A 24010-nucleotide genomic window follows, 5' to 3' on the forward strand; every position below is an offset into this window, starting at 1 on the left:
GTTTTTAGGGACGGGAACAACTATCATTTGTTCAGTTCCACTCTTATCTGTGGGTAAGATGAAGCTGCATAAGACAACTTGTAACATGAGGACCACTGCCACATTGGTTCTAAAGCGCCTTGGCTTCCTGATCGAGGTCCAGAGTTGACCATGACCATGCCCAACCTTCTTTCACCTTCTCCATCATGTCTTCCATCTGCCTGGGTTTTAGACGGTCGTCGCCATCTCGGATATCTTCGAACCCTGGTGCATTGAATTCATATAGGAGCCCCTCGGTTTTCGCTGAAGTGAGGATATGGTTCCCATATGGTTGACGGATCTTGCTGTAAGCAGCCAGTACCTTTGGGATCGATTCCAGTGTTGCGGCTGATTTGGACAAGAGGTACCCGAGAACGTACGCATCCTGCCAATATGTAGAACTTTCAAATCTGGTCATTCGAAGGCTGAGGGGCGTACCTCGACAGCTTGTCCTGCCCCTGCGCCGAGATGCGGTGTCATGGCGTGAGCCTGCACAAACATAGATTGAACACAACACATAATCCGTCCACAACTGTCATACCGCGTCACCGAGGAGCACAACTTGGTCAGAAGCGTATAGATCCAATGGGTTGAGCGCATGTATGGCCCATACTGTCGGGTTGTCAATGCACTGTGTTGGTACGCAATCAGTCAAATCGTCTCTTGAAACGTGATAGGATTTTATTCGCCTGTAGAATCGCCTTTACTTCGTCCTCCCAGTCCAAGAAATTGGACATCATCTCATCTTTGTTTGCTTCTGCAACAAAAGGTCCATCGAATGGTTTACCTTCGTGCGACAGGACCGAACTAAATGCGACAACATTGATGAACCGGCCTTGTGATACTGGGTATACAACGACGTGCTTAGAAAGGATCAGACCGACGTCCGGAAGGAGGACGCGCACTGCCAGTCACCTTGTTTTTCCCGCAGTACTAGTCTCATGTGAGTTTTGGTATTGGATCACAGCCCTGGGTATACGAACTTACCATCATCCGCTTCTTAAGTGCACGATGTCCGGGCCATCTTTTCGCAAGCTCGTCAACAAGAAATAGCCCTCTGTACGCAAGGGTCCCTGAGAAAACGGGTGCGATAAATTTGTTATCGGTTCCAGGATACAGTTTCGCCATCAGCTTCACTCGGACGATACTTTTAATTCCGTCAGCTGCGATGAGCAGATTACAAAAAGCTGTGCGCCCGTTTTGGAACTCGAGTTGCATTCCATCTTTAGTTTCTGTATAACTAACAAGCCGGTGGGACAGGTGACATGTAACTCCGGGGGGCAGGTTCTTCAAGAGCGCCTTCTGAACGTCGTGGCGATGGAAACCATCTGGTAAAGAGTTATAAAATTGGAGGTGGGCATGTGTGCCAAGGACGAGCCTGCAAAAAAGGCGCCTGTCATGTCTCGTTAGAAAGGAATTAACGATAGTGCCCTTCTCTGACCTATAGACATAAGCTCGTATAGGTCTGACCCAGAAGATGAATCCCCTCGCCGAAACATGAATAGGGGACCTACGGGGGAAGATCAATGCCTTCAAGATCCGATACACGCAGCGGCTGAGATTTCGCACCAGGCTCGTTCCGAGGCTTTTCATTAGCTATCTCCAGAAAATCCTTCTCCAAACCAAGGTTCTTCAAAATATTCCATGTACGTTGCCACAGTGTGATGCCAGCGCCGATTTCGGTCAGTTTGGATGCGGATTCATAGAGATCGACCACCAGCGATTTACAATCTTTGAGCGCGATAGCGCATGTAAGGCCACCAACGCCCCCTCCACTGCCGGTTGTTGGAACCCGGTAATCTTAAGCTTAAGTGCTTTCGAAACTGACAGTGATAGACGTACATGATAGCAACCCGAAGCTTCTCATTCAGTTCTGCCATTGGTTCTGGGGTGAGTATCGGGGTTCGAGTGTAATAATCAGCGGGTAGGTCAGACTCACACGCCGCTGAGTATTTGTGAGGTCAGATGCTATCCATGACGAAAGACTCCCAGGTAATTGGGCGCCAGAATAAGAACGATCTTCACGGCTTGATAAGATGCGCTGACCGTGGTGGATTACTGTTTAGGGTGTCAAAATCACTGTTTGTAGTGTATGGCGCCGGAGATAAACTTTCAGCGAAATGTGCGGCGCTGACAGCAATTATTCTTTTATTATAAACGAATGGCGTGTTGGGGTGCTTATCATAGTTATAGATACTGTACAAAGAGTGAATATAATAACGATAGTGTTGATAGAGAGTGAATTCAAGGAGTCGGTCAAAGAAGTGTAAAATCTCCTAGACTGATGAATACAGGTTAAAATGATGGCGTCATTCCAAGTTGAAATGAGCCAGTCGTGTTGTCTCTGCAAAGAAAATCGTAAATGCCAGCGAAGAAATTATAAAGGCGCCCACATACAGTAAACAAGTTAAATTTCACTGATGCACCCATCGAGTCTCCCCTGGTGCGTTGGGACATTTATGATTTGCCAGTGTCTTCGCAGTCGAAAAGAACCTCCCACAAAGATTACACAAGAACTCGCAAGCTTTGTTATGCTTAGAGACTTCGTGCCTAAGTCGATCGTGCTGACGTGAAAACCATTCATTGCATCCAAAGGAGCAAGGGTACGAAGGCCTATTTTTCGGTTTGTGAGCTTCTGTATGCATCTTCAGGGTGTATCGATTCGCGAAGCGACGGCCGCATCCAGGTATCAGGCAGGGATGTATTTTGCGTCTAGCAGCGTCATCACTATCATTTGCCCTGGATGGAGTGGGGGTAGTGGGCTGAGGAACATGCTGGATCACCTCGTGCGAGCCGCTGGGAAAGCGAGACGAAATCCCAACATAGTTTGATATGTTTTGCGGTAGCGAGTACGACATGATTTGGGAGCTTGATTCGGTGGAAGCCGAATTTGTCGAGTGGCTAAATTGGACATCAAATATGTTCTGACCATCGTCTGAGGGAGCGGGTGAGGAAAATCCTACTATGTCTGAGCGTGAGATTCAGATTATGGGCGAGAAAACGAAGCCAACTTACGATCGGGGGTCTGAAGGCTTGACCATGGCTCTGGAGCCGCTCCCATTTCGCCTACACGAAAATACGGTGAAGGGGTGGAGGCACTGCGTTCCGACTGATTTGTCCAAGACAAAGGAGAGTTCATGTATGCGTCGCCTTCTGATACAACGTTCAGAAAAAGCCAAAATCAAGACCAATAAAACGAACTGCGTTCATGGTACGGGATTTGTTTTAATGAAGGATGACATTGAGAAGCTAAGCGAGCCAAGTAAGAAACGACGCCATGCGAACGGATAACGTACTAGTTCCGTGAGTGTTGAAAGGCGGTGCTGAGGGTGTAAAATTGTTCCAATACTCGTAGGCACCGGAAGCATTGATCCCATCTGCAGAGGATGCTTGTTCAGAATTGTTCGGGGAAAGTCCATAGGGATGATAGGGAAAGTTGAGGTTACTGTCTGACGATAAGCGGCGACGACCTTGGCTCCCAGAAGGAAAGGTGGAATTGGGATGGTGTTCGTCTGGATTGTACGGATACATAATTGGCGGGGTATTGGAATAACCTAGACCTGGAGGTAGATTTGTTCAAGTAAAGCGGAACGAAGGCATACCGCCACAACCAGCCATGAGGTGGGGAGAGTCAAAATGAGCGTTTAGACGGCGAAGTGTTTTTATAATACGACAGTCTAAGACACACGATCAGCATAAGATTGCAGTGAGTGGGTGAGAAACCTGTTACATTATTTTAGGAAACGCGAACGAGTGGGGAGAAAAGGCGGGGGAGGTGGAGGAAAGAGCGGGAAACAATACATGGTTGTTATTTATACGAACGGAGGACGCGTGATGGCATGGATCAACACAACCCCCTTGTCAACTCTTAATACACACTTGAATTTCGTCTAGGTCGGCTTGGAAGGATGTCAGGGGGGGAGGCTGACTAAGCATGTGCCTTTCATTGGTTGCTCTCTTCTTCGGGTCACACTCGAATTCAGAAATAGCTTTGGCAATCCTTCTCAAAAGTCTAGGTCTCCTCACAGCGCTTTCTGTCGGTTCCCTCAATATTCCTCCTGCTTGCGGAGCTAGCCTGACTCGACTCGACACCGACATTCTGGCATGCACCGCCGATTGTTGTCAATGGCATGCACATTCTCTTGCTCGCCAAGAAAACAAGCAAAAAAGGAAACTGGTGCTCTTTCTTGTCTTGCCTGAATCTCTTGGAAATAATGCATCAACGAGCTTACTGTCTGGGCCGCAGTGCGCCACTGAGACGACGCATCAACGCATCATTTTCGGAGGGCGGTGGAATGCTAGGTCTAATATACTTTCCACTGCCTTGTTTCAGCCGTCCCAGTCTAGCGGGCTCTGGAACATGCATCACATCCACCTTCAAGTAGAAACGTGCCCTTTTGAAAGGTATGGAGCGGGTGAAAGAGTACTTGGTGCATGGATGATAGTTGGGTGCTTGTCGGTCGCCAGGGCCCGCTGACATGAACCCTTATGATGTCAATATGTTCCTTCTCCCTGATTGTGACTGCATCCCAGCTTAATACTGGAACTACGTAGATTTCACGAGCGCTTCCTTTGGCTACCGAGCAAGAACCGCAGCGAAACATCGGCGGGCTTGCAAAATATAATTCAGGAACTATGCGCCACCAGATCGCGGTGTACGGGAAACGTCGTATGCTACCAAGAAAACTTTGAATTCATGACTAACAGAATAATAACTGACCAGCAAGGCTTGACTGTTTGTACTAAAGAAGCTTGCTTGAATGAAGAACCGTCCTTTGGAACCTTGTATTGGGGGTCGAGTGTTTTGAATTATCAGAACGTATCATTTCGTCACAGAATTTCTAGACTTTTGTACACGATCGTCTCCGGAGCATTTTGCATTTGTCATTATACCCCAGTTGGATTCGTATAACTTACTAGTCGTACTGCTTATCTTCCGTAAGGATTGTAGGAGTTGCCGGTTTGCTCGGATAGCTGATGATGCTGTTCAGTGTTCTCCGGTTTTAAGACTTTGGATACGTCAAACTCTAAAGGGAAACTTTTAGCGGTACAGTTGTGCCCCGTGAGCTACTAGTATTTTCTGGCTACGGTACCGTGGGATAGTACTGAGATACTCATGTTTTCGTCTCGTAAGCGGGTCGGGGTTGACTATTCGTCGATGTAGTTAGTCCCCGGATCCCCGGATGATATTCCTTTCCGCGCCGAACATCCCTCAAGAGGTTTAAGTAGATTCAGATTCAGATTCATTACATTTGAAACCAAAATTTATATCTTCGTACTCATGATGTCTTCCACTGCCGTGGATTGATTTTCCCCATTGTATAATAGACTCTCGTAGCAACGCCACTTGGGCGCTTGATCATCCACCGTGTCCAAGGATATCAACAAGACAGCAGCCCTGGTAATTCAGGAACGTCGCACTTCGACTTGTAGTACTATCTTTTCTTTGTATCCGTCCGTGACCGTCAACGTTAACATCATACAGAGAAAGGAATAGTCCGAAGCAGGGGCGCCTTCTTACTTTTGTCACATTTACTAGCAGGTAGGTTATAGGATGTCTTAGGATCGTTAAATAATGCAGAAACCAGCATAAAGACTAATGAATGACCGCCCCTACGTAGTAGTAGAAGGCTGCATTTTACCCCACAATGCGGTTCCGACTGCGTCCCTGCTTTAAGTAATCATTCCGACGTTCAAGAACTACAGAACGTCTGAAAAGAAGTGAGGAAAGCGGAAAATGGGCATGCATTGTCGCCTTCATTGCCTAAGTTGAAACGTATACCGTACACATCGTGAAGTCAAATTGAATTAGGTAGCATGAAAGGTAACGTTCGAATAGATTCAGAAAAGGAAACCGACATAGATGTGAAGATCAAAAGGCAAAAATCCCATATGTTTGGACCTTGTCTTCTATGGTGGCTGAAGCATTGAGGTCCTGGGCCTCTATGGTTAATGATCCTTGAAATCTGTCTTGGTCGCCTAAAGTGTTGTTTGAGGCTCTGGAACAGCTATCCGCCCATTTCGGACGGGGATCAAAGGTCCTAAAGATACGCATAAGTTTCAATTGAAATGGACAGGTTCGAAGTTACCCTATGCCTACATGCCTCCGCTAGGCAATGGCCAACAAGAAAAGATCGGACCATCACGAAGAAATTTATCGCGGATTAAAAGGATCTTTTGGGGTGGTCATGTATGAAAAGAAGTTTCCTTCTGTAAGTCGCAAGCATCGTATCAACGCACCGGCAAGAAAGGGGTACATGTCAGCGTTCCGACAGTCAGTTGGGTCCTTTAGGGTTATCCTTTATGAACCAGAAGTTCTACTTACTCAAAGCGAAAGAAAATAAGACGTCATGATAGATATGATATGAATTGAAATAAGAAACTCAGGCTGAGAACACTACACCACCCGTTGGTCACGACCGCCGTCCAGAAGAAGGTGGCGCAGGGCGGGGTTCTTGCTAGATTCAAGCCGCCAGGAAAATCAACGAGCTACAGGCTGAGGGAACGAAAACAGGCAGAGAAGCAAACGATTCACGGTGAACTGCGGGTTCTCCTAAGTTCAGGTGCGGAGAACTTGGGCTAAACTTGTTTTTTCTTGTTTTTAGTAACGTTCGCGAAGACCTCTCTTCCTTAACCGCCCGGGACACGCAGACATAGACTAGTAGTGACTGTCTCCGACTCAAGATTGATCTCTGAAAGAAAAACAGGAGAAGATTTGCTGCCCTACAAAGATTAACGTATGCGGGTCCAGCTTCTGAGTCAAGGGATTGGCATTTTTGAGAAAGAGGGTCCCTCAGCTGGTGTTACTGTTTTTACGAATCCTTGAACGGTTACTAGCGGCGGACTGGCCTACCACAAAGTCACGGTACTGTGCCAGTGTGAGCCAAGAGGGAACAGCACACAATCTTCTGGAGAAGGTTCTGAGTCTCAATCTCCTTCGGTATTCCGTACTTTGTCCTGAACAAAATCGAAGAATAGTCAGGATCGGCGAAATCCTCTCGACAGCATGCGAATGCCAAGTGTGGTTCAATAATACCTTCGCCAAACCATTCCATAATCATAATCCCATCACACATAGACGGACGGACAATGTCACACTCAAGAACACCATCGACGACGAGTCGATCTTAGCGGATTCGTCCTCGACTGCCTTGCTTGCGGAGATGACATGTCGAAACGATGGCTGCGTACAATAACGACACCTCGCTCGTTCCCAAAGCTGGTAGGGCTTTCGGGCTGATAAAGGGCAATATCGATGACGAAGTGTGGTTATCGGATACCGTCGACCCGTGTACCTTTATGACAGTCACAGCCGTGGAGGGGTATAGTCCTGAAGGACAGGCGTCCATGTTATTGCTCGCAGCTGGAGGGAAGATATCGTCATCAATTCCACTAGTACTGATTAGGGATGATACTACCTGCTTGTCAATCAGCACTAGCATCATTGTACCTTCGAAGCTTCGGCGCGCGGTCCTCATTCGAGTTCTTGTCTTTATCCACCTTATCAATAGACTTCTTAGTTAGTGCTCCTTAGTTAGTGCTCCTTGGGGAGATATATTCACTGGAGTTGTCAGCGACGTGTTCAGGAGGATCGTAGTCGGCATAGTTCTCTCCTTGTGACCATGGGGTGCCCAGTTGACGTCATCCTCAGCCCCTTCATGTGTGGGCCGGTCTTCTAGTTGGAACGGTTGAATGTCCATTATGGCTCTTCATAACTGCCTTGTTCAGAGCACTTTTGAAATACCGTTCTTCGAACAGATTCGCGACATTATCGTACTGGGGAAAGTCTTCCTGAGCCTCCGCAGATGTGTACGCGATGTAAAGGACTGTGCGAACGATCCCGAACGCTACTGTTACGTCGTGGAATTTGTTTGGAAGACACTGAGTGATGGCGGGATAATCTCCTGGATATTTGAGACAGTCCAAGCGAGCCAAGCAAAGGTACTTAACCCTAACCTCATGATGGTAGACCGGCTCTCGGCCGGCCCAGTCGTACGGGGACTAATCTAGGCAATCATTGAAACTCAGCTACGCAGGCCAGGTCCTTAAGAGTTTCCCCCAGCGACAATTTCCTGACATCTACCAACGGCGGGCACGACGAGCGCGCAGTTGACACATTTTGTATCGGGCCTTAACTTTGCCAAGCGTCCCAGTCGAACCGGAGCTCGTACTCGGGCTCCTAGCCCTGTTTTCACCAATCCATTTGTCTCGCCTACCATATAGCGATGTCATTCTCCCGGACGTTCTCCTCTACAAGCACCCTCAGCTCGAGATCATGTACTCCTTGCCCAACAGTCGTTCAGCCTGACCATTTCTTCGGTGCCGACGATTCTCTACCGTCACCCACCTCCGTCGGAAGGCCCTGGCTGACACCCGAAGATGATCCCCTGGCACATCGAGGGATACCGGTGTTTAAGCCGACAATGGATGAGTTCAAGGATTTTGAGGAATACATGAAGAAAGTCGAGTGTTGGGGAGAGCGGAGTGGTATCATTAAGATTATACCTCCGAAGGAATGGTACGTAACGGCACCCTAGCCTGTCTGTCATTTCTAACCATCCCTTAGGTCGGAATCTCTGCCACTGATAAAGGAACAACTCAATAATTTGAAGATATCATCACCTATCGAGCAGCACATGCAGGGACGCGCTGGCCTTTTCCGGGTAGAAAATATGATGAGAAGGAAGTACATGAGTGTACGTGAGTGGGTAGAGATGTGCGACAGGGAAGATTATCGTTCCCCGGGCGTCCACGAAGTTGGTCTTCACGGAAGGAGCAGCATCAAGGCAAAGACGCGACGATCTAAGCGTCTTTCGGACAACGGGAAAATAGAAATGGCTGACCCCGAGGATGAGGTCGTCATTAAGGAGGAGCCCATGGACAATCTCAACGAAACGCCCAGAATCTACGATGATGGCTCAGGATCCGTGAACGCGCCTATCGTTATCGAGCCACTGCGAAGAACGCCCCTTTACCACTCTACCCCTGCAGAAGAGAAACCAACTGAGAAGAGGCCACCTGGGCGGAAAAAGACGACAACCGAGAAAGCTGCAGAACGGTCAGCTCGCGATGCTGCTTTCTTGAAGACGTTTGATCCCTACACGCATTGGTTGCCACCAGGTACAACACCATCAGATTATACCCCAGAGTTCTGTCACATACTCGAAAGGCAATTTTGGCGTAGCTGTGGCCTGGGTAAGCCAGCTTGGTACGGTGCGGATTCGCAGGGTAAGTACCAATCACAGAATTCGCAACTATTCTTCATTTCTCCACTCAGGGACCCTATTCACTGATAAGACCCAGATCTGGAACATTGGACACCTGGAATCTGCTTTGACGCGACTGTTGCCTTCATCAAGTCAAGGATTACCCGGTGTGAACACACCCTATCTTTACTGGGGGATGTGGCGCGCATCGTTTGCCTGGCATGTCGAAGACATGGACCTCTTCAGTATCAACTACATTCACTTCGGAGCACCCAAATTCTGGTATGCAATTCCTCAAGGTAGAGCCGGCGCTCTGGAACAAACCATGCGAAGTGTGTTTCATTCTTTTTCTCTATGCTTTTCTTAACGCTGATCCGTCTGCTTCAGGCTACTTCCCCAAGGACGGGCGCCAATGTTCGCAATTCCTTCGCCATAAATCCTATCTTGCCTCTGCGACTCTATTGGCACAGTCATCATGCAGGCCGAATCACTGCGTACAGCACGCGGGAGAAATTATTATTACTTATCCTCTGGGCTATCACGCTGGATTCAATCTAGGATTAAACTGTGCGGAAAGCGTAAATTTTGCTTTGGATAGCTGGATCAGCAAAGGAATTAAGGCCAAGGCTTGCGAATGCATCTCTGATAGGTCAGTTTCCAACAGCTCTAGCATTATCATGCCCTTGACTTGATATGTTCAGTGTTCGCATTGATGTAGAACAACTTTTAAGGGACCGTGAAGATGAATGCGATCTTATCGCTTCCACGTCGCCCCCCCAGCTAAAGCGATCTCCCATCAAAAAGGAAATTTCGGTGGTTATTCCAAGTTTGAAGACCGTCCGTCCACTGAAGCGGCCATATGACGGCGAGCTAGGGGCGTTGCCCAAAGCTAAGAAGGTCAAACTGACAACTCCCAAGGCAACAAAACCTCCAGCACTGGTCCCATCCACCTCCCAAGTAACTAAGGTTCCGACGAAAGTTACACTGAAATTAGGACCGCGACCTTCGGAGCCTGAACATTATCCCTGTTGTCTATGCATATCCACGTCAACGGAAGGCCTTCTTCGTGTCCAAGACCCGCCTATTGGCCGCAAAGATGCTGTGGATGCTACGGGAAATCCAAGTGAATGGATGGCTCACGAGAGCTGTGCTAATATTGTACCTGAAACGTGGGTTGACGAATTAGACGGATGTAATGGACTGAAAGAGAGGGTGGTGTTTGGTGTTGATGGAATCGTGAGAGACAGATGGAATCTTGTGAGATATTTTATGAGACTGTTAGTGCGACAGGCATGTTTACTGACAGCGTCTTACAGAAATGTTCCGCCTGCACTAAGAGCAGATCCAGGGCACACGGAGCACCTATACAGTGTACTAAGGGCAAATGTCCGAAGGCGTTTCATGTGTCGTGCGCTCGGGACGGAAAGGAGCAACATATTATCTTCGAGACTTTGCGTGAAGTGGAGAAGGAGGTGGTGCTTTTGGATCCAAAAACCCCTGGAACATCGTCTGACCAGATGAAAATTGACTCCGTAGCTGGCCTTCCGATGGCTGACTCGCAGGTGCTGAAGGTAATAAAGAAGGTAGAGGTGCAAGTACTTTGCACGCAACACAACCCCGTTGGTACCTTGATACCTACAGTCCGTTCCAGTTTCTCACTCTTTGTTGCAGTTCGTAACCGCAGCCAAGAGGGCTTCCAAACAAGACAAAATTCGAAACGACCTCATGGCTTTACCTGATATGGCTCGTATAAAGATTCGAGTCAGTGCTGGCGTTTTCGAGGTCTCCTTGGTCCGCGTGATCGAAGAGACAGGTTCTGTTGAGGTCCTCTGGGATCGTGGCTCCAAGAGGGAGTTCAAATGGGGCAGTGTAGTCTTCGGAAACACCGATGGTCCTGTTGTGCAAAAGCCTTCTGAAGCTGCACCCGAACCTCGTAGGTCATTTTATGTCTGTTTCTGCGCTGTCGTTCACTGTACCTTTTCAAAGCGGCGCCAACAAGTAATGCCGAAGCCTCGACCAGTCAAAATGCCAAGCCTCCAGTGCCTACGGCTCAATATGGGTCTTCCGCACCGCCCAATTATGGCGCCAATCCATATGCATATTGGGGATACCAGGTCTCAGGTCAGCAGTCAGGTGCATCAGCCTATCCTTATCAAGGCTATTACGCTACAGCAGCCCAACTCTATCCCTATCCCACCCCACAGCAGAAAGGATACTCAGGCAAGCTGCAATGGCAGCAGCCCTACCAAGGTCCGCCTAACGGTGGTTATTATTACCCCAGTGCTCAATACCAGACACAGACGGGTGCCACGAGCAGGCCCGAGATAGTCAAAACCACTCCTCCTCCTCCTCCTCCTCCTCTTACACAGACATCGACACATGCATCAACCCCAGCCAGTCCTCAGACGGTTACACCGACGCTTGTATCGCAAATGGTGACTCTGCCCAGTGATTTAGCGGCGTTGGTGACTATGCAGCCCGAACAGCTGACAGCCATATTCCGTGACCAACCGCAGCTAAGAGATATGGTTTTAGCAGCAGTTGAGAACGCGAAACGGGAGTGTCCGGCGTAGATTATCATATCATTATGTTGAGTTTTAAAGTTTTGTACCTCTATTGTTATTTCGAGTATTCACGTTGTATAATACCAAAGTTGGGACAGTTTTTGCCTCGAGGAGGGGCGATGTTGAGTTCTATTTCAGAAGAGATAGTGTATGGTATGTGTATAGACTCACCCCGAACCCGAGGGGCCAACGCGCCCCTATCATAACGTTGTGACTGTCGCAGACGCGACTTGTCACACGTTCGGTACCTTTTGGCACCTTTGCTCATCTCGTCCCCGACTGCCTGCGCCACATTCAATATCCTTCATTGCTATCGTAAAATACCTCTATCCCTGTGGTGGTACTAGTTTTGGTCTGTAAAGCTCTCTCAGCTTCGAACTGACCGTCGATATGTGGACCATCGTTGGACCATTCGACGGTGAAACAGGGGAAGTCAACTTTGCCAGTACGCCAGGATATTCTGCTCGTTGCATGTACCTCTGACCGAGTAAAAAGAATCTAAGCTGCTAAAGCCTGGCTCAACTTACGGTCTCGGAAGAAAAGGCCAGCCACTGTTGATTAACAGCAAAAAGATATCACATCACCATTGTGAACTCATCGTAGGGAAGAGCGAGGTGGACGCTGTGGTGCGCCTGACTACCCATCTCACAGAATTCATTCTCAAACGTTTACCCAGTCTGATCCGCTTTCAAAGCCGAATATTCAGCTAGTAAATAAGAAGGACAAGATGTTCAAAGTTGAAAGGAACGGAGTACCTTTCCCTGTGAACTCTGCCGCAATCGTGGAGCTACAGGATGGTGATATACTTCAGTTGGCATCTGCAGTATCTACGAGGTGTGCCTCCGAATTAGCTAACACGTCCTATCGCTCATATCTCATCAGCGTGAGATGGTTGCCTGTCTGTGTCTATCTTCCGTCAACGCGAGGGAGGTCATCCACATCTCTGGAATCTTGTGCAGCACTTGGTGAGCGTTGCGGTCTATCTGCCGTGTGAGCGCTCTGAGACGTCTTTTAGGTGTCAAGGCCCTACACCTACCTAATCCTAATGTTACACACCATATCACGTCTACACTCTCAGCAACAACATCAATCGCCGCGTCACTCATATCTGCATGCCAATTCGTCAAGCCGGAATGGCTCAGTGAGGTGCTCAGGCTTGGAGGTTTACCTAGTGACGATTCCTCGTCGCTTGAAAGCCATTTTAAAATGCCTCTTGCCTCCAAATACCGTCCTACTTTCTCACCCGCACTTCCGGAGAAATATAAGACACCGGACGTGTGGAACCCTAATGAAGAACGACTCCACATCTTTAAGGACCACCGGTTCATGTGCATCAGTGAAAGGTCCAGAGAAATCGATAGCGAACTGCGTGAACTTCTCCAACGCGGTGACGGGTCAATTGAAACATTCAATATTCAGGATGGCGGTATGAAATGGCGCAAAGCATTGTCTCGCGGACGTGCCAAGGAGAGCGTGAAAATAGTCGCTATCGCGTCGGAGGATGCTATGGTGGCTGCTGTTGGATCTGAGAGCTGGCAGGAATTTTTCGAAATCGTTCGAGAGTGAGTGCCAACCTTACTTCTCTATCGAAACTTACAAAGCCCATCAGATTTGACGTGCGCGTCTTAGAGCCTCAAGACATTGTTCAGACCGTGTTGGATGTGGATGTCTCCATATTCAATGGTGGGACAGTTGTCGTAGGTAAGGATAGAGTTGTTGATGGAATATGATGTCTAATGCCCTGCCAAGAATCTTCTCTTCCGGATGTCACATCCAATTCCATACCAGATGAGCCATCTATTCTGCTTCCTGAATCTGAATCGGTGGTTCCACCTCGTAAAAAGCTGGTTAGGAGAACGGTTTCTCGCCAAGCATCCCAAGAACCTGTCAGTATACCAGATCCGAATGCAGAGAAAGCTCTGCTCCCGCGGCGTGTATGTTTAGTAAACCCGTCCATGTAACGCGAGCTGATTCGTATATTAAGAAATTGACGAGAAGAGCAGGGTCCCAACAACCGGAGGACCCTTCGATTTCATTGATGCCTCCTCCAGAGGATGCATTGCGTCCGCGGCGGGTCGGTCCAATTTCGCTTGACGTTATAATACTTTTATTGACTGGGCCAATGCAGACATTGACAAGACGCGCTAACGCAGGATTGCCGATTATTAGCAGTTTAAACGATAATTCGATATTGATCAACTCATTGACTGCTACAAGTGAGCCTTCAGAAACACAAGCCGAATCTACAGCTGAAAGCTCTGTAAGTTGTGAGTTACCTGCAGACAGCCCAGAAGGTTGATCCGCTTTTCTAGTTTCCTCTGCAGCGCTCTAAGAAACTTAAACGTCGTCTAGACACAACAGATCCCATCGAGTCGCAATTGGCATCCATAGGCAAGATCGAAGTTCCTGCAGAGCCTGCATACAAGAAGCATAAGGCTTTATTCGATGCGAGCGATCCGGAAAAGGCCGGAATAACGTTCGATGGGACGAATTTCAGCGGCTTTCAGAGCAGTCAAACACAGAGTCAGTCTGAAACGTTGGGTTCCCGGAGTGCTCTTCAGCCGGTTCGGGAAGAAGAGGAGGAGTCCCAACAGTCTGTTCCCGAGGGTAGCAGAGGGCAAAAGAGAAAGTCTGTTTCGGAAGACGTCGAAATGGCTGGTGTTGAGGAGGCTTCCGCACTTGCACCAGAGGCCGATGCCCCTCCGGCGAAGAAGCGAGCCATAGACAATGTCAATGCTGTTCACCGTCTGCCGACAACTACCATTCAAGCTGACGATCGGACCAGATCAAAACCGCCTTCTACTGTTCAACCGCCCAAGTCCAAGTCCGGTGCTCCTCCAGGTAAGCCGGATACAGACGATGCTTTCTTAAAAGCAATTGCCTCTACGAAACGGGGGAAAAAAACCGAGGACGACTTTGACCGTGAGTTCAACAAACTAAAGATTTCGAAGCCCGAGTTGAACAAAGAAAACCCGGAGGATGAGTGGAAGGTCTTGGAACAATTCGGCGACGACAATAACGTTAGAGGAAACTTCATGGTTGTTGTCCCAATGGAAGTGCACGGTAAACGTGAGGGAAAGACTAGACAGAATGAAACAAACGCGGAATGGCAAGGCAAGCCCAATTTCAAGAAATTCAAGAAGGTATATTGGTGTTTAATTGTTCCAACTTTGGTGGTTAATGCTTTTTGAACACGCAGAAGATTACTAGCCGGGTACGCCCCAAGCTCGTCGACCTTGTCATTAGTGATGAGAGTACCATGGCTTCAGCGACTGGTAAGAAGTTACGAGACCCTTTGCTTTTAAATCGATAGTCATATCGTTCTTACAGTGCTCTCCCAGATTTCAGCATCATACCAGCAGATTGATGAGCCGATTGATATCGATCCAACCGAACCACCAAAACGTACAAAGACCCAAAAGATTCTTAGCAATGACTCGGACTCGAATATTGGTAATCCTCCGCCTCTCACTCAGAAGAAGAATAAGCAGCCGTCTCGAGCAGGGAGTGTCGTTCCCCAGAAGAGAGCAGTGTCACGCAGGCCCAGCACTCCACCTTTGTTTTTGGAGGACTCAGAGGATGAGGGCATGAACCAAGATTCGCCGGTGGATGACGACAATGACCTACAGACACTGCAATCCAGCGCGGCTTCGCGCAAGGGTACCCAAACAAGAAGGGGAACGGCCAGAAAGGCAGCGTTGAAAGTCGATTCTGATTCTGATTCTGATGCGGTGTTTAAGCCGGTGAAAGCTAGGAGAAGAAAGTGATAGTTTGCTTCATTCTTGGATAGATGGTGTACCTATGATTGGTCTATGTACGTTCCTCTTTGTGTTTAATATACTAATTATATCGGGGAAGGGACCGATTGCAGATCTCAAGGTCCCTGAAGAAGCAAGTTGGAGAATCAGGCAAAGGAAGATTTGCTGAAGTGTTGAGCGCCGTAAGTTTTGATGTTGAATGTATTGCAAAAAAGAAACCCACTTGTTGATCCACTCGTTGGTATTTGACTTTTTATTCGGTTTCAGAGTTACTGAATGTGGACTTAATAGTGGCAAATCTCTAGTCCTAATGGCAACCGCAATTTGAACTAGAGTAAGGAAGGCGATGGAGCACTCTTTGATGGTGTCTTATCGGCTAAACTGTATAAGAGCTATCGTGCCGTCCGCCTTGACTGGTCCGCTGAGGCACTCCACTTCGACTTGAACCTGTTTCAAGTTTCTTTTTATTTCCGTGTATCGGGGCCGCATCCAGCCTAGAATCATCTGACACCTTCAGCTGCATCATCATCATGATCCTGGCGATAACGATCTAACATGATCTACTTCGCCTTTTGATCTTGTTTCCTAGCAACTAAGCTCCTCGTGATACCAATGGCTTTTTCCGTAACGCCGGTATTAGGTTGCAAATCCCGACCTACTGGCCTGTTGCAAAAACTCCAATAAATTCTTACTGGTGGGGTTTGGCCAGCGATTTGGAGGGTTGCTTCGCGTACCCCGGACATCTGCATCCGAAGATTCTAGTGTCGGAACTCAGACTAAGTCTAGGGGTGCAGGATGGAGGAAAATATTTTGACGACCGAGTGTAGGCACAGGAACAACATGGGCACTGTGCTTCACCCGGTGTCCTTACTTCTGGGGGTGTTCACTGATGCCCCATGGTTGCTGAGGATAGCCTTATCGGGGCTCCGCGGATGTGGATGTAATCGATTATTTAGCCGTGTTACACATCAGACCATGATGATCAAATGAGGGATCGTACGCGAAGCCAAAAGATTTTCTCCGGACGATGCTCCTTCTTGTTGACTATCTTCCTGGGCAATTGCCAGAGCCATGCAGATCAGCGTGCGTTTTCGGTACCTGCGTCTCTTCTGGGTTTCTGACGACCCATTCAGTTAGTTACTGGGTCACTGGTGGCGAGTTGTATGCTTTTGGTGCGATTAAAATGGTTCCTCTTGGGGTTGGTCTGCTGATGGTGCTGAACAGGTTTATGACTGGGCTTGCACACTCGACCGGGAGGTTCGCCGGCCTTTTTTCCTCATTCACGTCTTCTCATAAAGTAGCCGACAGGTAGACTATGTCTGGTCACATCCCCTATCGTTTAGCGCGATGCTATTCTTTCTGAATCGATATCTACCCTTCGTGGATGCATTTATCTCTATGAGCTGTGCGTCCGGGACTTTAACTCCGGTGCCAAATTCTTAGCTGATTGTATGTAATGTTTGCAGTATCATTTACTCAGAACTCTCCCGAGGTACGTACGCGCGTTTCAGGGTACCCTTAGCACGCAGACTGAGCCACCAGATACATAGAAATGTGTTAGACATTTCAAAGTCATAACCTGTAGGCCTCAGCCACGATATAGATTGCTTTCCATGTTCCTGATTTGCCGTTATGGCGACGTAGGGTTTACGGTGGTGGGCATTCTTCTGTGTGAAGGTACCTTCCACGCTTTCAAGGGGGGAATTTACGGTTTCACCCGTTCTGATAGTGATTTTGATGCTGCGAACATATGCTATCTGGGAGCGGAAAAGATCAGTCATGATCGGATTTATTATACTCATCTTGGTGTGTTTTTTTTTCTCCGACGTGCAGGCTTGTACCTAATGGAGCTTTCAAGGTTGTGGCCGTCCCGTCGTTTGTGTTCACGGGCCTGGAGCTCAGCTCCCTTATATGTTCGTACGACCACCATCAAAACTTACGCAAGGCTAACGGAGATGGTGTTCCTCCAGACAGAAAAGCGGAAATAGGATGTCGTCTGATTCATGCGAGTCCCATCATCATGGGAGCATATCTTTTGCTGCTGCTCTGTGAAACTGGTACATCGATTCGTTAACATTTAGAAGACCGATATGAGATGCCTTTTCTTTGCAGTCATCGCGGTGCTTATGCTAATAAAAGCAATACGGCATTGTAAGTCAATTCGGTTCCTTCCAACAACTGAGTCCTGATTTCGTACAGTACGACCGCCATATTCGCCATGGGTTGCGAAGTTGTACCGAGATGGTGAGTTAAATTTTATTAAGAATGTGTGTAGATTCCAGATCATGGTGCTGACAATTTTTTAGGATTATTGTTTTACCTGTATCTTCTCGGTCAGCCTTTTTTTTATCTTCATATATCGGTATATGACAAACATGCCCTGTAGTCCTGTCCTTGGCTAATGTCGTCATTCCGATACGCGTACCTGTGAGTCCACTTCTGGTTCAGTCCTCGTAAACTCGTAAACTCAAACACCTCTTTCACTTAGTCACTCTCGAATTGGCTCGCAACGTGTGTCCTTGCACCCTGCCCATATTTTGCTCTTTATGACGCGCATCTGCAGACCTCAGCGTGTCTTCCATTCCATCTTTTGTACCCGCATACTCTTGCTGATCATGAAACAACGCCGTCCACCAAGCTCACCCATCTTAGATAGCACGGATTTGACGATTTTTATGCCTCGCTCTGAGGCAACAGACTCATCAGCGCTGGCTTCCTCCTCGTCACCAGCATGATTCTGACTATCACACGATTAGTTATTTTGTAGAGGCTGTAGCATAGTCGTACTCTGTAGCTTTATCTGCTTTTGGATTCAAGATCGGTCCGGACCGTGAGACATACGTGTGAAAAGACCCTGATTGAGAAAAGGAGGCCCATTCATGGGCGCGAGTGCGGTTCCTGTCCTTTCTTCGACGCCGACCATCTCTGAGCTGGTTGTCGGCGCGCTCGTACTAGAGAGGACGCCGCTGCGTATCAAGACGAAGAAACGCAGACAATACTACCACCACTTCCAACCACCCGCTAATCGGTTCTAAAATCAAGCTACGAAGTTTTATCCGCTCCCACTATGGCCATGGCTATCTCAGTGCGGCGGCGGTCGCTGTCGCGAGTTCTCTTCGCTTTCCTTCTGATATTCTTCGTTCGAGTGCTCTTCTTTTCTACACCATCGGGGCCGACATTGGCGAGGCAGGCGAAAGATGTTGAGATTCGGGAGCAGGGGTTATTTGAAGGAATCGGTAAGGGTGAAGTATTTGTATGGACGCACTGGACACTGAATGGGATATTTAGGAACTACTTTCGATGTGCAAAGTCATTCGTGGTTTCAAGCGAGGATGGGAAGAGATGAGAGACAGGACATCTTCAGCGGTGTGGTCAGAGATGGCGTGGATGATTATTGGGAACGGTATCAGGTCCCTTAGTGAGTATATTTTATTGACATGTGGAAAGCGGCTCAAAATATTTGGTAGTATGATTAGCAAGGAAACATCTAATATGGATGCACAACATGTCCGTTCCGCCATCGACCAGCTCCTCTCACTCAATGGATGGGTAGCCGCTCTGTGTCCTACCCTTGCGCGACCCTTCGGACAAAACAGCAAAACAGATAACTATGAGGATTTGGTGTTCGACGGAGCTCGGGAGCGGTATTATTTCATCGCAATTGTCATCCACAGTGCGGATCATTTTCTGGTTGACCAGCTTGCGGTGATCGTGCAAATGGCGAAGAGACTTGGGACAGGGAATATCTTCGTGAGCATGTTGGATTATGATAGTAACGACAGCACGGAGACCCTGGTGGACCTCTGTGAGGCGGTCTTGACCCTTTTGGGTGTTCCGTTTAGAATTCGAAGAGTCGGAGGCATGACTGAGGATCCAGCCGCCGCCTATTACCCTTTGGAGGAAGCATATATGCGGAATTCGGCACTCGAGCCGTTGTGGGAGTTGCGAGACAAAAGAGGGGTCACTTTCGATAGGGTCGTGTGGTTGAAGGGATTTACATGTCCAAATGACATTCTAGAGACATTGAGGGTCAGTCTCGTTAACCAAGCGGGAATGGTATGTGGTATGGACTGGGCAGAACATGGTGGCGATTTTATTTTCAGCGATAGGTGAGAATTATTTCTTCATTCTTTGCGTCAAGAGTCGCTAACCCCTTTTTTGCAGATGGCGCACACGAGACATTGAAGGAGACCAATTCCGTCAGAGTAAAAGCTCCAATCGCGCAGAAGCGGGCGTACCTCCAAGGGACGAACAGGGCGCCCAGCGTTACGGCAAACACCTACCGTTCCAGGTCTTTTGCTGTGAAGCAGGCACCCATATCGTCGATCCCTCCCAGACCTATTACAAAGGTATCCGCTACCGGGCTGGATCGGACTTTCACAATATTAGTCGGACAGATCCTGCGCCTGTTCGCGGCCCTGAGAGTCAGTGCTTGGATAGCAGTCAAGCCTATTTCTGCCGGGATCTATGGGTCCGAAGTGCAAGAGAGGGCATGGAGGAGGGCTACCTGGAGAGGGGAGAAGGTTTACTTGATAAGCAGCGATTGCATCGTCGGCAGGGTTTCGGTCACAAGCACAAGGAGGCTCAAGCCCAGCCCGCCGACCCCGACGCCAATGCTGGTAGCGATTACGATGCAATGGCGGATGAAGAGGAGGATCCTGGTCAGTGGGAAGGTGACAAGCTGGCCATTCCCAACTCGGTGTTTCGGCCCGCCAGGATACTTGCTAACCCTCGCTGTCCGACTACATATGCCGGCGTCAGTCATACCCAGCTAGCTCGGGATTTGTTTGGTGACGACCAGGGCAAGGATAACGGCGAAGGGAAGAGCAGGTATATATTGGAAGATTGGGAAGGCGCACCAGAAAGTTTCGTCTGCCAAGAGCAGAGAACGACGGGTGGACGTGGAGCACCAAAGACGCAAAGGAGACTAGGCTTTTCGATTCATGATGAGCTACAGAAGCTGTAGCATTGATTTTTTCGGTACTTAGCGTTATAGATTATTATGGGATGGATAATACCACTAATGGGAAGTAATCTAAATAAAGCTGGACAGTTCACTGCTGCGACATAGCTGTCAACTTCTCAATAGTCACCGTCGCTTCTGAACTGGCTGTGAACAGCGAGAGATATTAGAATCTACCTAGGGAATCTCCTCAGCTACAACAGGCTTTTCCAATTAGGATGACCTTTGGCGGTCGTTTGCTTACCTCGTTATACACGCCTAGAACTTTCAAACGGTATTTCTCCTCGGTGTCGTCAGCACTTCAGGAAAGCGGGGACAATACTTATAATCTGATAATTCATGAAGAACTTTGGGGGTTTCAGCTGCCGATCGTTATGGATTTTTTCAAGACAAGCCTGGGGGCAGTCTGGGGCCTGGTGGTCGCTTCACTATCCGAACCAAGGTTGGTTACGGCTCACTATCTACCGTATGGATTGCTAAAGATTCGGGGTGCACTTTTCTGTTCTATCAATGATGACCGACAAGTACTCAATACTTTTCACCGCTAGTAAAAATGGACCATGTTGCCCTCAAAATATTGACCGGATACTCCTCGCAGATGAATTTTGAACACAAGCTTCGCGAAGTAGATGACCATCGGCGTTTTAATTATGGCCCGCTTAGCGCTCACGACTGTGGTTCCCAGATGATTACACATTTCACTCATCCTGGCATCGAAGATGATGGCGAGCACTTGTGTCTTGCTCTTGAACTTTTACAGACGGACGTTCAAACTGTTATACGCTTGCAGCCTGACCAGGAGTTCCTCCCCTTAAACATAGTCACACGTATATTGAGTCATACTCTCAAAGGACTAGAGACCTCGCACCGTCATGGAATCGTACACACGGGTAGGAGTGTCACAGTTCCGTTTTCCGTTTCCGAATCTCTCGCATTCCAGACCTTAAGCCTGACAATCTAAGCTCCTGACAAACTCACCGTTGTTTGACCCTGTGGTTCAGCCCGCTTATCGTCACTTCTATCTGCCACAGACCAATTTTGATGATCCTGATATCAATGTCATTCATACGTTACTTCAAATGAATATGGTCATCGGTGAACCCGTTCATCCCATTCTGTTGCAAGCATTTCCGCTGGATTCACAATACTATGACGAGAAACGTGCTTTCTCTTTTAATCTGCTATTGATGGTGTTTTGCTAATCATTCTTAGGAGCCCTCAAGTTCGCCGATGCTTCGCTTGTACGACATGTACCTGTTTCCGAGATGATTCAGGAAGCGCGATCTAGCTCTCCTCTCGAATCAGCAGATCTAGAAGGGGCAGCTCGACTTATTGAAAGATGTTTGAACTATTCCATGAGTCAGCGTCCGTCGACCGGATAACACATGTCTGATGCATGGCTGACGGTAAGTTAGAACTATTTGCATTAATGCTGGCGACATCAATTGGTTGGGGAAAGAAGATATAATTAAATTGCAACCCATCTCTGTAAGTAAAAACTCTAGCAATCGTCCATCATGTCATCGATATTATTTAGTACACGACGCCTCAACTCATTTATGTACTACATCTGTTTTTGACTCTTGAGTTCTCAGGCTGAGAAGGATGTTTTATATCTTTTCGTACTTTTACTCGACAACGAGCTATAGGAAATCCAAGTAAACCAGATAAGTTGTTAATAATTGGAGTGTTCTTAAAGCAAACAGTCAAGTTCCTGGAAGAGTCCAGCCTTTGTGTTCACCGTGAGAACTTTTTGTGTTCTTCACTTAGACAGTTTATCGACGTTGTCTATGGAAAAGGAGCTCGACCAGTAGGCCAGGTGGAGGACTCGGCGCTAAAAATAATGCTAGCCCAACACCTTGTTCATTCACGCTTGTTCACCATCTTCCGTAGCCGTTTCCCATCAACGTCCACGCGGCAGAACACGGACGAGAAGATAGATATTCATCAAGATTTAGGAAGAGCCTCTTGGACTCCCTACCGAAGCAGGATATGGATATTTTCAGGACAAGCCTGGGAACAGCATAGGTCCTGATGGTCGGTTCATTATCCAGGCGGAACTTGGCTTTGGAACAGCTTCCGGTGTGTGGCTGACCAAGGATGGGATGTACGTGTTGTAACATTCTCTTGTTTCACAGATTAATAGTTAGTTGTAGTAACAATAGCTACGTTTCCCTCAAAATTCTGAAAGGATACGCGTCGCAAATGAACTATAAACACAAGCTTCGTGAATTGGATGTCCACCAGTGTTTTATCTTGCCTCTCCTGACGTACACGACTTCTGCTCTCGAATGATTACTCATTTCACTCACACTGGAATGGATGATGGTGGCGAACACCTGTGTCTTGCGCTCGAGCTTTTTTAAGCCGATGCAAGCAACATCATGCGCTTAGTACCTGCACATGAATTCCTTCCTGTCCGTATCATCAAGCGTATTCTTCGCATACCCTCAAAGGACTCGGAGTGTCGCACCGTCATATAATCGTGCACACAAGTGCATATCCCGTCCTTTGTCTTGATGATCATCGGTACCATTTGCTTTAGATCTCAAGCTCGACAACATAAGAGCAGCCTTTGACGAAAAGTTTACCGAAGAGATTCTGGATGAGTGGGCCCGAGCGACCCGCCACGGATTTATCTGCCAAGCAAGAGTCTTGACAAAATGGCTACAACATTTGTTTCCGAAAACCTGCCACTGCCTTCTATTGATGAACTATCCGGACGCACGTTCAAAATAGCTGATTTTAGTGATGGTGAGACTCTAATGGCTCAGAGACTTGCATGAGCCATTTAACAAGAGTTCCGTAGCTCAATTTTGTGATGACCACACGACGGAACCACATTACGCCCCTAGGTCTTCGCCCTCCTGAGATCATGTTAGGTGGATCTTTGGACGAAACAGTGGATATCTGGACCTTTGGATGCATTGTATGAGTCGACTTCCTTGATCATCGATTATACTTCATTTATCTTTCTGCCAGGTGTTCACCCTTTTGACACGGGTCCCTCTATTTCTGACGTCGACCCCCGCCTTCATCACCTGCACCCCCCCCAGGAACCGACTTCTCTGACCCGACGTGCGGCATATCCACTTATTGTTCCAGATGACATATTTCACGGAGCAAAATTTCACCCCCGCCCTGTTGGAGATATATCCTCATTCCGCGAGGTACTTTGACGAGCAAGGTATGATTTACTGCTCGGTTCGTTTTTCCGTTCCGCTCAAAGTATGACGACGCAGATTCCTTCAAGCTGGTCGATTTTTCATCCCTGCCTCGTGATCGGTGGCCATTACTTGGGATTTTGGCGACTGGAAGAGCACCACTCGAAAGTTCTGATACAGATGGAGCCGTAAGACTTATGATGCGATGTTTGAAGTTGTATCCGACTGAGAGGCCTTGGGCGAGGGAGCTTTTATCGGACCCTTGGCTTACGGAGGATGACTAGACAAAATCGATATCTACCATCTGTCTGCTACGTCACAGTGCTTTCGCTATCGG

General features: G+C 48.0%; 11 protein-coding genes across 11 annotated transcripts; 8 read left to right on the forward strand and 3 right to left on the reverse strand.

The window, feature by feature from the left end:
• Position 1: 1 nt before the first annotated feature.
• Positions 2-1932, reverse strand: BT62DRAFT_936252 (FAD/NAD(P)-binding domain-containing protein). Its single transcript, XM_043187093.1, has 10 exons — positions 1861-1932; positions 1588-1793; positions 1460-1528; positions 1397-1411; positions 1006-1346; positions 934-951; positions 708-881; positions 560-649; positions 457-507; positions 2-403 (listed from the first exon to the last, which is right to left on the reverse strand). The coding sequence occupies exons 1-10, from the start codon at positions 1896-1898 to the stop codon at positions 110-112; spliced, it is 1296 nt and encodes a 431-aa protein (XP_043035659.1). The 5' UTR covers positions 1899-1932; the 3' UTR covers positions 2-109.
• Positions 1933-2134: 202 nt separating this feature from the next.
• Positions 2135-3211, reverse strand: BT62DRAFT_446826 (uncharacterized protein). The gene is made up of 3 exons (XM_043180931.1): positions 3034-3211; positions 2416-2980; positions 2135-2362 (listed from the first exon to the last, which is right to left on the reverse strand). The coding sequence occupies exons 1-2, from the start codon at positions 3155-3157 to the stop codon at positions 2433-2435; spliced, it is 672 nt and encodes a 223-aa protein (XP_043035660.1). The 5' UTR covers positions 3158-3211; the 3' UTR covers positions 2135-2362; positions 2416-2432.
• BT62DRAFT_936256 (uncharacterized protein) lies at positions 3133-3936 on the reverse strand. Its single transcript, XM_043187094.1, has 3 exons — positions 3749-3936; positions 3220-3695; positions 3133-3168 (listed from the first exon to the last, which is right to left on the reverse strand). The coding sequence occupies exon 2, from the start codon at positions 3547-3549 to the stop codon at positions 3268-3270; it is 282 nt and encodes a 93-aa protein (XP_043035661.1). The 5' UTR covers positions 3550-3695; positions 3749-3936; the 3' UTR covers positions 3133-3168; positions 3220-3267.
• Positions 3937-6134: 2198 nt separating this feature from the next.
• BT62DRAFT_922795 (uncharacterized protein) lies at positions 6135-7214 on the forward strand (the record flags this gene model as incomplete). The annotated part of the gene is made up of 3 exons (XM_043184434.1): positions 6135-6292; positions 6406-6581; positions 6856-7214. The coding sequence occupies 3 exons, from the start codon at positions 6135-6137 to the stop codon at positions 7212-7214; spliced, it is 693 nt and encodes a 230-aa protein (XP_043035662.1).
• Positions 7215-8243: 1029 nt separating this feature from the next.
• Positions 8244-11797, forward strand: BT62DRAFT_906442 (JmjC-domain-containing protein; the record flags this gene model as incomplete). The annotated part of the gene is given in 8 exon segments (XM_043183637.1): positions 8244-8536; positions 8585-9246; positions 9296-9556; positions 9612-9873; positions 9926-10481; positions 10541-10843; positions 10896-11196; positions 11211-11797. 8 exon segments carry the CDS (start codon positions 8244-8246, stop codon positions 11795-11797), a joined length of 3225 nt encoding a protein of 1074 aa, XP_043035663.1.
• Positions 11798-12036: 239 nt separating this feature from the next.
• BT62DRAFT_936261 (uncharacterized protein) lies at positions 12037-15710 on the forward strand. The gene is made up of 12 exons (XM_043187095.1): positions 12037-12233; positions 12284-12414; positions 12465-12622; positions 12671-12753; positions 12804-13350; positions 13398-13489; positions 13538-13722; positions 13773-13862; positions 13917-14048; positions 14101-14931; positions 14988-15063; positions 15119-15710. The coding sequence occupies exons 1-12, from the start codon at positions 12179-12181 to the stop codon at positions 15553-15555; spliced, it is 2817 nt and encodes a 938-aa protein (XP_043035664.1). The 5' UTR covers positions 12037-12178; the 3' UTR covers positions 15556-15710.
• Positions 15711-16456: 746 nt separating this feature from the next.
• Positions 16457-18375, forward strand: BT62DRAFT_447040 (uncharacterized protein). The gene is made up of 14 exons (XM_043180933.1): positions 16457-16629; positions 16680-16718; positions 16771-16803; positions 16855-16951; positions 17013-17038; positions 17097-17127; positions 17191-17223; positions 17276-17352; positions 17405-17459; positions 17517-17603; positions 17659-17697; positions 17746-17790; positions 17853-17973; positions 18035-18375. Exons 1-13 carry the CDS (start codon positions 16618-16620, stop codon positions 17930-17932), a joined length of 654 nt encoding a protein of 217 aa, XP_043035665.1. The 5' UTR covers positions 16457-16617; the 3' UTR covers positions 17933-17973; positions 18035-18375.
• BT62DRAFT_447013 (uncharacterized protein) lies at positions 18029-18375 on the forward strand. Its single transcript, XM_043180932.1, has one exon. It carries the CDS (start codon positions 18093-18095, stop codon positions 18279-18281), a length of 189 nt encoding a protein of 62 aa, XP_043035666.1. The 5' UTR covers positions 18029-18092; the 3' UTR covers positions 18282-18375.
• A 45-nt stretch (positions 18376-18420) lies between these two features.
• On the forward strand, positions 18421-20611 carry BT62DRAFT_955075 (glycosyltransferase family 69 protein). The gene is made up of 4 exons (XM_043188327.1): positions 18421-18782; positions 18835-18964; positions 19014-19655; positions 19711-20611. Exons 1-4 carry the CDS (start codon positions 18614-18616, stop codon positions 20510-20512), a joined length of 1743 nt encoding a protein of 580 aa, XP_043035667.1. The 5' UTR covers positions 18421-18613; the 3' UTR covers positions 20513-20611.
• Positions 20612-20727: 116 nt separating this feature from the next.
• BT62DRAFT_1079492 (uncharacterized protein) lies at positions 20728-22804 on the forward strand (the record flags this gene model as incomplete). Its single annotated transcript, XM_043179497.1, has 8 exons — positions 20728-20998; positions 21058-21389; positions 21511-21670; positions 21722-21878; positions 21925-21997; positions 22403-22417; positions 22468-22616; positions 22666-22804. The coding sequence occupies 8 exons, from the start codon at positions 20728-20730 to the stop codon at positions 22802-22804; spliced, it is 1296 nt and encodes a 431-aa protein (XP_043035668.1).
• Positions 22805-23330: 526 nt separating this feature from the next.
• On the forward strand, positions 23331-23957 carry BT62DRAFT_1010694 (uncharacterized protein; the record flags this gene model as incomplete). The annotated part of the gene is made up of 3 exons (XM_043177676.1): positions 23331-23438; positions 23615-23696; positions 23752-23957. The coding sequence occupies 3 exons, from the start codon at positions 23331-23333 to the stop codon at positions 23955-23957; spliced, it is 396 nt and encodes a 131-aa protein (XP_043035669.1).
• Positions 23958-24010: the final 53 nt, after the last annotated feature.

This window comes from Guyanagaster necrorhizus (assembly GCF_019112545.1).
Source record: "Guyanagaster necrorhizus MCA 3950 unplaced genomic scaffold BT62scaffold_31, whole genome shotgun sequence".
NCBI lineage: Eukaryota > Fungi > Basidiomycota > Agaricomycetes > Agaricales > Physalacriaceae > Guyanagaster > Guyanagaster necrorhizus.